The following is a 12679-nucleotide window of genomic DNA, read 5'->3' on the forward strand; positions in this document are numbered from 1 at the left end:
TGTGCGTGTGTGCGTGTGTAAGTGTGTGTGTGTAAGTGTGTGTGTGTGTGTGTGTGTAAGTGTGTGTGTGTGTGTGTGTGTGCGTGCGTGCGTGCGTGCGTGCGTGCGAAGGCAACGACAGCGGTAACACTGAAGAACGAGAGTGGTAACACTGAAGACAACGAGAGTGGAAATACTAAAGGCAACGAGAGTGGTAACACTGAAGGGAACGAGAGTGGTAACACTGAAGGCAACGAGAGTGGTAACACAGACGACAACGAGAGTGGTAACACTGAAAGCAATCTGAGTGGTAACACTGAAGACAAAGAGAGCGGTAACACTGAAGGCAACGAGAGTGGTAAAACAGAAAGCAACGAGAGCGGTAACACTGAAGGCAACGAAAGTGGTAAAACAGAAAGCAACGAGAGCGGTAACACTGAAGGCAACGAAAGCGGTAACCCTGAAGGCAATCTGAGCAGTAACAGTGAAGGCAACGAGAGTGGTAAAACAGAAGGCAACGAGAGCGGTAACACTGATGAAACTGAGAGCGGTTACACTGAAGACAACGAGAGCGGTAACACTGAAGACAACGAGAGTGGTAACACTGAAGGCAATTTGAGTGATAACACTGAAGGCAACGAGAGTGTTAAACCTGAAGACAACGAAGGCGATAACACTGAAGGCAACGAAAGTGGTAAAACAGAAGACAACGACAGCGGTAACACTGATGTCAACGAGAGTGCTAAAACAGAAGACAACGAGAGCGGTAACACTGATTTCAACGAAAGCGGTAACACAGACGACAACGAGAGCGGTAACACTGAAGGCAATCTGAGTGGTAACATTGAAGGCATCGAGAGCGGTAATACTGAAGGCTACGAGAGTAGTAAAACAGACGGCAACGAGAGCGGTAAAACAGAAGGCAACAAGAGTGGTAAAACAGAAGGCAACGAGAGCGGAAACACCGAAGGGAACGAAAGCGGTAACACTGAAGGCAATATTAGTGGTAACACTGAAAATAACGAAAGCGGTAACACTGAAGGCAACGAGAGTGGTAAAACAGAAGACAACGAGAGCGGTAACACTGAAGGGAACGAAAGCGTTAACACTGAAGGCAACGAGAGCGGTAACACTATAAGCATAGACATTGGTAACACTGATGACAACGAGGGTGGTAACACTGAAGGTAACGAAAGCGGTAACACTGAAGGCAACGAGAGCGGTAACACAGATGACATCGAGAGCGGTAACACTGAAGGCAACGAGAGTGGTAACACTAATGACAACGAGAGCGGTAACACTGAAGGTAACGAAAGTGGTAACACTGAAGGCAACAAGAGTGGTAAAACAGAAGGCAACGAGAGCGGTAACACCGAAGGGAACGAAAGCGGTAACACTGAAGGCAACGAGAGCGGTAACACTATAGGCAAAGAGAGTGCTAACACTAATGACAACGAGAGCGGTAACACTGAAGGTAACGAAAGCGGTAACACTGAAGGCAATCTTAGTGGTAACACTGAAAATAACGAAAGCGGTAACACTGAAGGCAACGAGAGTGGTAAAACAGAAGACAACGAGAGCGGTAACACTGAATGGAACGAAAGCGTTAACACTGAAGGCAACGAGAGCGGTAACACTATAAGCATAGACATTGGTAACACTGATGACAACGAGGGTGGTAACACTGACGGTAACGAAAGCGGTAACACTGAAGGCAACGAGAGCGGTAACACAGATGACATCGAGAGCGGTAACACCGAAGGCAACGAAAGTGGTAACACTGAAGGCAACGAGAGCGGTTACACTGATGGCAACGAGAGCGGTAACACTGAAGGCAACGAGAGCGGTAACACTGAAGGCAACGAGAGTGGTAACACTGAAGACAACGAGAGCGGTAACACTGAAGGCAACGAGAGCGGTAACACTGAAGACAACGACAGCTGTAACACTGAAGGCAACGAGAGCGGTAACACTGAAGGCAACGAGAGCAGTAACACTGAAGGCAACGAGAGTGGTAAAACAGAAGACAACGAGAGCGGTAAAACAGAAGACAACGAGAGCGGTAACACTGAAGGCCACGAGAGCGGTAACACTGCAGGCAACGAGAGCGGTAACACTGAAGGCAACGAGAGTGGTAACACTGAAGGCAACGAGAGCAGTAACACTGAAGGCAACAAGAGTGGTAAAACAGAAGGCAACGAGAGCGGTAACACCGAAGGGAACGAAAGCGGTAACACTGAAGGCAACGAAAGCGGTAACACTGAAGGCAACGAGAGTGGTAAAACAGAAGACAACGAGAGCGGTAAAACAGAAGTCAACGAGAGCGGTAACACTGAAGGCAACGAAAGCGGTAACACTGAAGGCAACGTCAGCGGTAACACTGAAGGCAACGTGAGTGGTAACACTGAAGGCAATCTGAGCAGTAACACTGAAGGCAACGAGAGCCGTAACACTGAAGGCAACGAAAGCGATAACACTGAAGGCAACGAGAACGGTAACACTGAAGGCAACGAAAGCGGTAACACTGAAGGCAATCTGAGCAGTAACAGTGAAGGCAACGAGAGTGGTAAAACAGAAGGCAACGAGAGCGGTAACACTGATGACAACAAGAGCGGTTACACTGAAGACAACGAGAGCGGTAACACTGAAGACAACGAGAGTGGTAACACTGAAGGCAATTTGAGTGATAACACTGAAGGCAACGAGGGTGCTCACACTGAAGGCAACGAAAGCGGTAACACTGATGGCAACGAGAGCGGTAACACTGAAGGCAACGAGAGCGGTAACACTGAAGGCAACGAGAGCGGTAACACTGAAGGCAACGAGAGCGGTAACACTGAAGGCAACGAGAGCGGTAACACTGAAGGCAACGAGAGCGGTAACACTGAAGGCAACGAGAGCGGTAACACTGAAGGCAACAAGAGCGGTAACACTGATGGCAACGACAGCGGTAACACTGAAGGCAACGACAGCGGTAACACTGAAAACAACGAGAGTGGTAACACTGAAGGCAGTCTGAGTGGTAATACTGAAGACAACGAGAGTGTTAACACTGAAGGCAATGAAAGCGATAACACTGAAGGCAACGAGAGTGGTAACACTGAAGACAACGCGAGTGTTAACACTGAATACAACGAGAGCGGTAACACTGATGACAACAATAGCGACATTACTAACAGTGTTGAAAACAACAACGGTAATGGTGAACCAGATTACGTTATGTATCCAATGTGGTATAGCGAGTACGAGGAATATGGCGATATTCATAAATAAAAAAAATTCAACTGATTATATTTGACAATATAAAACTGATGAATCGGTGTTTATAAACGAGAATATAAAGTTTTTGTTGACTATGACTTGTGTGATTTAGTTTAAAATTGTTAGTTTCGTTAAATGCGTAATAAATCGTTCAAAGTTAAATAATTCTTATTCAGTTTATTTCTAGGCTTTTTTATTTGACCCAAACACAATATTTATTGACAAATGTCAAACATTCATTGTCATGCAAATGAGAATAAATTATAAATACAATGAACTCTTGATGATTCTTTTTGATAACATGTCAGCTGTACTCAGAGTGATATTCTTGTTAAATTTTGGAGCATTTACAAAGACCAGATAAATCACGGTAAAGAGCTACCCCTGATGTCCGTTTAATAGAACAACAGCTTGATACTCTTCGCCGTATGTTCAATTTATTATGACCCTTGACGGTTGAAAACATGATGAACTTTTTTTAAGAAGACTCGTATAATTTCCGTTTGATAATGGCCGAGGTTTTCCGGTTAGATATTACTATACTGGGTCAAAATGCAGCTGAGCTTTCCGTGATGCGTTTTTAATCTACGCACATTTAGATGACCAAAATTCAATCTGCTGTAAACACTTAAAATTGCTCATTGGTATTTTTACAGCATGAATATAATTATCCGCCGCTTAAGTACTAATGCGTCCCGGTTAGTGAGGCTAAGCATTGACAGTGCTGCCACAATGCAAAATGGGGCTTGAAGGACTTTTCTTGTATATTCCGTCTTTGTGTGTGTGTGTTTTTCATAATTAAGAGTAAAGAACGAAAAAGGAACATTCAAATCCTTTTTCGTTTCCTTATGACTGAATAGAAGACAACAATTGATTGACTGATCCCTGTTCTTTTTTTTATTTTTCAATTATAACCATGAAATTCAAAACAAGGAAAATGTTCATTTAGTCACTAGAACAGATCTTATTTTTCTTAAATTCAGTAACGCTTTTAGTCATAAACCATCAATTTTCGGACGTAAATATGAAAATCTGCTATCTGATGTTTTGTCAACAGTCTTATATCGCTGTTTTCCAGACATACACACCCAAATTGTCTCACTCCAAGACAAAACATCAAAAGTTGTCAAAACGGTCAATCTGTGAAAGTGCAGCTTTAACAAATAGCTTAAAATTTACAAACGTCTAGCGACAGTGGCTTGATTATAATTTCGCTCATGAAATCAACTTCGTAAAGTCACTGTGCCATATAAAATAAAACAAAATAGAGAAAAAAAGAAAAATAAGTATACAACTATGATAGAGTCCCAAGACCTTATTTTCCCAGATCATATTCTTCCCACCTGGGAAAAATAGGATCCTATTCTTCCCAGGTGGGAAAAATAGGATCTCATTTGTCACACATTGCGAACATATATGTCACAGCTCCTGAGAAATTTGTGATCGAAGCCGGTTTTTTATGTACCCTGAAATCACATTCCTCACAGGTCAAAAATTGCATCATATTTTTAACAAAAAAAGTAAATTTTACAACTGAGTCACATTTGTCACAGATTGCTATTTCCAGTATTGCAGATATATCTTGTTAAACATGTATGCGTATATATTCTAGTCATAAAGAATCGTTGATAATGTTGTTGTCGTTTCTGTTGTTGTTGTTTCTGTTTTCTGGCTTCAGTTGTAGGCGCAGTGGCGGTCGTTGTAGAGATATGTTTTTTATGTTGTTGCTGTACGGATATAAGTGGTGTAAGCAGGAATAGTATTGGTTCTTGTTGGCACCGTAATAGTTGGTGTATGCCTAATAAACGTAGATGGCATTGTGTTTGTTATCTTGAGTTGTGTTGGCATAGACAGATGTACTGGAAAAAGTATTTCCAACGCTTTCAACGGCTAAATTTCGGGCAAGCAGTGAATACCGCAGTGCAAGAAGAGCTTTGGTTTAAAGATAGTTCTGTTCCGAGCTTGCCGGATATGGTCGAGCATTTACGTTAGTGTAACAATTCACCATCGGGGACACAATCTGTTAAAGATAAAAATAGATAAAAGTTTAGTTTTAATGATTGGTGGTGTTGTTGTGGTTATTGTTGTTGTAAGAATATGTTGTTGTTTTTTGGTAAAAGGCGTAGTTTTAAGAATATGTGTTGTTGTTTGTTTGTTTCAATATCGTAGAAGTGGTTATTGTAGGTGTTCCGCGTTGGGTTGACATATTATATAAACTTCGGAGCTTGCCAAAAATATAACGTATAACAAATCTAAGCCTTTCGTTAAGCCAAATTACTCATTACATGAAGTATGCCCCTTTTAAAGAAGTACATATAGTTTTATATTGTTTTGTACATATCAGTCGGTCGGTAGGTCGTCCCTTCGGTCGGTCGGTCGGTATACCGAAGCTTGTCCGATTGAAAACTAAAGAACTCTTGGGCTTATGATGCTCAAACTTGGCATGGTTTTGGGTCACCAGGTCAAAAGTCAATGTCACACCGACCGTATACAGTAAAAGTCTGTATGATGATAACTAGTGAATGCTTGGGTCTGGGGTATTTAAAGTGATAACTTCTGCAGCTGCTGCTGCTGCTGCTGCTGCCATAACCGCTTCCGACGCCGCCACCAGCACCACCACCATCTACAGCTGAACCTCCTCATACTACTACTACTACCACCACTACTTATTATCATTGTTGTTGTTTGTTGTTGTGTGTTGTTCTTCTTCTTCTTCCTTCTTCTACTACTTCTTCTTATTCTTCTTCCTCTTCTTCTTCTTCTTCTTCTTCTTCTCTTCTTCTTCTTCTTATTATTATTATTAATTTTATCATTATTATTTTTTTATTTTTTTTTTATTTTTTTTTTTATTTTTACATTTTTAATATCAAATTTATCAAACAGCAATGTCATCGATAAAATCTGTGAAGAATATGATTCTCTTGCTAACCACCATTTTGGTCAATCATATGTATATGTCACAGTTGAAACTGTGAAGAATAGGATCCTATTTTTCCCAGACTGTGAAGAATATGATCTGGGAATAATAAGGTCTACGCTTTATTAAAAAGAAATGTATGGGAAATACCAAAGAAGTTCCGAACTGGACCACTGACTCAATTTATGAGAATGACGTAGAAAAGTGGGCGGAGCATAGCGCTTTGCAATCAGTACATGCGCAGTTGCCGATTTGACTGGAGAAATAACCCGAAAAATACTGTACATTTTAAAACGAAATTTCACATAAAGAAAATTCAGCTCCTGTTTCTAAAATAAATGCGATGCAAGTGTTTTCGAAGAAATACAACATTGATGTTTAGTGATCAATCGCAGACAGGTACTCGCTCAAGTTTGGCATGTGTTATATTCACTTTTTTGTGTATGTGGCAAATCATTAGGTGTGTTAAACTAAGATACTAAAAGCTAGAACGCTTCAGCAAATATCGTTTTTGAAGACCACAATGTTTATAATTATTACGTCAATAGAGCTGTTGTTGCGTGATGATTGACATTAGCACGTGATGTTATCAATGTACAGTTAAGATGTCAATATTTTTTATAATTTATTATAACAGGTTACACACTTTGTATACTTTTTTGAGCTTTGATATCAAGATGTTGGGTGCCTGTTTTACTTTGCAATTGGCATCCCGACATTGAGATTTTGTTCTTCTTTATGTAACGTTTTAAGTTGGTTTTTTCACATGCCTGTATTTGTAAAAAGTGTGTACGGCAGAGAAAGTCGAATTGCAACATATCAATGATGAATCAGTCATACGCAGATTGTTTTCATGATCCTTCAGGTCGTTTCAAACAATAGTGACAATACCCACGTGAGGAATCACGTGACTTAAAGGGGTTCTCACATTGGTCACCACGGGCCAGAACCGATGTAAACAAACAAGTAACTGACTTTTTTGACAGAAATAATAGGAAACTATTACTTAGCCTATAAAAGACTATGTATTTTTTGCTTCTACACGTATGAAATATTTTAGATTTGCGTGTATGTCAATGATGCAATCCTTGGCCAAAATATTAACTTGACGAAATTTTGCAGAGCGAAGCAACCTTGGAATTTTGACTGTTTCAACATAAATGGTAGCTCCATTGAAATATATCTTCTGGGTTAAAAGACTTGTATTTTGTCTGTAGTGAAGCGTTTCGGTAAAATCAACAAATTATTGCATCATTCTCATTTCATGCATATTTATGTCCTTGTCTGTAGAATAATTCCTCAGAATATGTTTCTTTTCACTTCGAGTTTCACTTTCAACTTACAAAAAATATCCAGTTATCTACTTGTATGTACAATAGTATCGTATTGTTATTATTTTGTGATATTTATATCGTGTTGATTTTTTTAGGAATATGTTATTAAGAAAAATAATTTCTAAATAAAAATCATACAGTTGATTTTCTGCTAAAAAAACAACAACAGGCATATAATTAAAGAATGAAGACAAATGTCAACGTTATGATTATAAGCATCTTCCATGGCCGAGAGTGTAAGATAGATTCATTCCGACCCGAGCGTAGGTGTTTTGCAGAAAAGAGGGTCGGGATGAACCTATCTTACACGAGCCGCTATGGTAGATGCTTTATCTCCACCTCAGTTAAACAAAATTAATTAAAATGTATTTTTGCTGGATCTTTTCTGTGCTTAGTGAAATTAATTGCGTATGGATATGAGATAAAGGGTTGTCATGGATATGCGCGCAGTGATTCAATAATGTTAATACAGTAAAACTACGATCGCTCGAGTACGCCGGGGACCGAGCCAAAGCCTCCAGGAAACCGATGTTTCGAACGACCCGAATTTTAATTTTCAAATCTGTTACAAAATATCTTTCAGTGTATTTAAGTTTGAAGTCTTCAAACCGACTGTTTACTAGGACACCGATTATGTGTTGCGTTGTGGAAATCGCTCATATGTCCAAAGGCTGTGTATACTTAATGTAAAAGAAATATAAATAGAAATGTTTATTTTTACAATATTGCCATATTGCAAAGCAAAGTGACAAGAAGGAATACTTTCCAGAGATTCCGTTTTGGATCGATATGGTTGTGTTTATTCATATTTTTATTACTCATTTACATTTCCCACAATTAACGTCTCATTATTATCTTCTCAAATGCCCTAATCAACCATTATCGCAGAAACAATGTTAAACGGTTTTTCACACCTTATCAAATTGCCATTGCAATTTTTACAACTTGCGAAAATTTTAACATCTAGCAATAAATTATTGTTTGTTTATTTTAGAACACACGTTCGGGAAAAGTGTGAAAATATGACCTCGAGGGAGCCGACAATATTGCTCGACATATTTAGGTCTCGATGCAGCGTATGTATGTTTTATATGAAAATAGAAGGAAAAATGTTCGGGACCAAGCTCCTACCTCGAGGGACCGCCGGTTCTTGAACGACCGCTTGTTCGAACGACGGCAGTTTTACTGTAGTCAAATCGGTCTTTAAATAGTTTTAAGGAGAGTTCTATAGTTGTTGTCCAGTCTACTGAAGCATTATTTCTTGAAATGTGCCTGAAAACTGTTTTATGGTGATACTGACGACAGTCTTCAACAAGGGAGGTAATTACAATGTGGCGACCATTAAAAAGGAGTTCCGTACGGGCATTTTATCTTCGCCCGTGGGCACGATAAGAATTTCTAGCACGGTTAAATTATTGGATCTACTTATCTGAGGTGGGAGAAAAGTTTATCTAGCATGGTAAAATTATTGATCTACTTATCTGAGAGGGGAGAAAATCTTATCTGGTAAAGAGGAGGTCGACAGGATATTAATGTACATACCCTGTTTTGTGACATTCCAGATATTGTAAAATTACTTATAAATTAAGCAAAATGTTTCCCCTTGATTTGTTTGTTAAAACATTTTTACACTGTGTGTATACAGTTGTATATGTATGTATGTGTCTTATTCACTGAAATAATGCAGTTGTTTATGTTGTTGTCCAATCTACTGAAATAATGCAGCTGTTTACTGAAATAACGTAGTTGTATATGTGTAGATGTGAATTGAAATCAACCCATTCCTGTTATATTTTCAGGATCATAATGGATTCCAGAATATCACAGTTCCATAGAGCCTTACAAGTTCAGCTTGGTATTATTTCACAATATACTTCACATTTGACAGTGTTTCTATCATGCAACAGTCATACTATAAAGTGTCGCACAGATTATCTGTAAATTCCTGTATATCTAACAGCAGTTAAAGCTGCACTCTCACAGATTGAACGTTTTTGGCAATATTTCTTATTTTCTGTCTTTGAACGCGCCAATTTATGCGAAAATGCATTGAAACAATGGTATAAGACTTCTGGCAAAAAAATCAGATCGCAGATTTTCAATTTAAGTTCAAAAATTGATGTTTAATGCATTTCTTAAACCGTTAGTAACGCTTTTAGCCATAAATCTTAATTTTCGAACGAAATATGAAAAATTCGATCTAATCTTTTGTCAGCAGTCTTATATCACTGGTTTGCAGATATTTACGCAAAAGTTGGCTCATTCCAAGACAACATATAATATGATAAAAAAGTTGTCAAAACGGTAAATCTGTGAGAGTGCAGATTTAAGTCGAGGGGTGAAAGTGAAAAGGTTCTAAGTGACATTCAATAAAGAAGAAAATATAAACTTTTCGCTTTTACCCCTCGAAGTGCAAAGAGGAAATCAGTTTTATGTCATTAGCAAATTAAGTATATGTTCATACACAGAATAAACTGTTTCAGTCCATATCATTCACACATAGAGACTTCAAGTTCAGCTTAAAGTGTCTCAAAGATTCTCTCTAAATGTAACATATCCTAGAACAGTTTAGTGCAAAGTGGGAATAATCTTCATTGAATTAGCAAAGAAACTATTTAAGAAATATTACACACCACTTCAGGTCATATGATATTTATAAGGACCGGCCAGTCAGCCGAAGGTGTATATTGACCGAGGCCGAGGCGTTATTTCTTATATTATACAGAACACGTTTTTATCATTTAATAATTATAAAGCGCCTTTAATGTGTTTTATTGAACACATTTATTAATATTTACTTGGGAAAAAATGTCGTTGTGAAAATTGCAAGCAGAACTCACCAGTTTTATGACGTCAGCGGTCCATATTATATTTTTGGCGAGGTCCAAAACATGATATGGACCTCTGACGTCATAAAAATACATTAAAATACATTGATATACGGACCAATCGGCTTTAATACACAAAGAAGGGACACATTTTGTAAGGTATAATATTTTCAAATAGATGTACAGCAAAACCAGTTTCTGACTGAAACTGAATATTTTTTATTAAGTCGATTCCGGATTTGACGGCTATTTGCTTGTTTTGCTTCACGCGTTATGAATGCCAACAAATAATACATTAAGCGTAGTTTTTGGGAAATAGGGGATATTATGATAGGACGCCTTTCTGGTGACCTATCAAGTCGAGTTCTGTGTGTAAACACGTATCCGTCGAGACCGCATGATACGGAATCAGAAAACGACAGTATCATGATACGGATTTTTCAATACGGCGTGCTGTATTTTCACTGTTGGATATGGAAAAGGAATTTGATAGGCATATAATGAAGTTTATTATCGTTCAGTGATCTGTTTGAAAAGTTCAACGGTCTAAGTATGGTACAGTAATGGTTGTAGGTACCATGTCAATTTCAGTTATAAGTCATTTTGTAAAACAGTTACCATGGTAACCAGAGTTTGGTTTTCTTAGAAATAATGTTATTGTTGTCCTAACATCTTAGTATTTTCAATAAGATACAAGTTTCTGGAGGATGTCGGTTTCAGGCAAGAATTTGTTTCTGTTCGTTTATTTTTAAATTTGGTCATACTGTGTATATACTTATATTCATAACTTAACCTTGTAATGTTGTGACGATGTTTATATTATTGCTTTGAGGTGTATAATTCTGAACAAAACTGTCAGCCATAAAGAAATCAATGCAAGATATGCTTACACAATAATCTTTAAATAAAAAATATTGATGTTTCATAGCAAAAAAATAGATCGCATACTTTTATTTTTTGCGAAACTCCATGGAAACCAGTTATATAAGACTGCTGACAAAAAAATAGATCGCAGACTTTTATATATAAGTTCAAAAATTGATGTTTTATGCATATTTCTTAAACTGTTAGTAACGGTTTAAGCCACAAAACATTAATTTTCGAACGGAAATATGAAATTCTACGATATGATTTTTTGGCAGCAACTTTATATCATTGGTTAACAGATAATTACGCAAAAAATTGCTCTTTCCAAGACAAACAATTAAAAAAGTTGTAAAAACGGTAAATCTGTGAAAGTGCTGCTTGAAGGCTCACTATACAGGTTGATTTATTTAGTTTTTTAATTTGATCATGTTTAATTCTTTTGACTTTAATGATAGAAACAATTATGTATGATTTAGGTACACATAAAAACATATTAGCCATTACAATATTTTTTATTAATAGCTACGTGGCCACATATTCCCAAGTTAAATTATTTTGACTTACACTTTTTTTAATCTGAACCTATATAACATGCTTTTGTTGGTTTGTATCATTGAAGTCAAATGAATCAAACACGAAAATGCATTTAAACATAATTGTTGTTTTTTTTGCATCCACTTTTAGTGTGTGCCTTTAATAATAACATAATATTATAAAATGCGAAATTCATTTTTAATTCTTTGAGCGAATCACCAAAAACAACAAGGGCTTTGCAAGTACATGGCGACGTATTTAGTAAAAAACCCGCTTGAAGTCCTGCAGTAAAATGGCATGAAAAGAATCAAAATGGTATTGTTAGTATTCAGATTCGTATTCAATTATTGCAGTAGTCACTGACTGTTCAACATCTTTGCATGCGATGGCAATGCCACTGTCGCTGTCATGCATAAAAGACAAGATATTTCTCGAGAAAAATAAACAACAACAAAACAACAACAACGACACTGTTATATTAAATGAGGTAAAGGGAATTCAAATACAAAACTTATTTCAATGATTACTTTTATTCAGCTTCATTCCTTAAATAAAATCAACAACAATATGTCAAACGCTAGACGAGTAACCTAATTAGCCGGTTGTAGGCAAGATATATGAACCAGCCAATGTATAAATCAACTTATTTAGCCGGTTGTAGGCAAGTTATATGAAGCAGCCAATGTATTAATCAACTTATTTAGCCGGTTGTAGGCAAGTTATATGAACAGCCAAAGTATTAATCAACTTATTTAGCCGGTTGTAGGCAAGTATATGAACCAGCCAATGTATTAATCAACTTATTTAGCCGGTTGTAGGCAAGTTATATGAACCAGCCAAGTATTAATCTACTTATTTAGCCGGTTGTAGGCAAGTTATGTGAACCAGCCAATGTATAAATCTACTTATTAGCCGGTTGTAGGCAAGTTATATGAACCAGCCAATGTATAATCTACTTA

At 37.5% G+C, this 12679-nt stretch overlaps 2 protein-coding genes across 5 annotated transcripts in view; one reads left to right on the top strand and one right to left on the bottom strand.

Moving 5' to 3' along the window:
• Nucleotides 1–3252, top strand: part of LOC128221600 (S-antigen protein-like) — a 3460-nt gene extending 208 nt beyond the window's left edge. Inside the window, exon 2 of the mRNA XM_052930206.1 lies at nucleotides 158–3252. Coding sequence (XP_052786166.1) covers nucleotides 158–3252 — 3095 coding nt within the window. The remainder of the gene's footprint in view (nucleotides 1–157) is intronic.
• LOC128222502 (low-density lipoprotein receptor-related protein 2-like) overlaps nucleotides 1–12679 on the bottom strand; it is a 588217-nt gene that overhangs the window by 536662 nt on the left and 38876 nt on the right. The window lies entirely within an intron of this gene.

The sequence above is a fragment of the Mya arenaria genome, chromosome 16 (genome assembly GCF_026914265.1).
Source record: "Mya arenaria isolate MELC-2E11 chromosome 16, ASM2691426v1".
NCBI lineage: Eukaryota > Metazoa > Mollusca > Bivalvia > Myida > Myidae > Mya > Mya arenaria.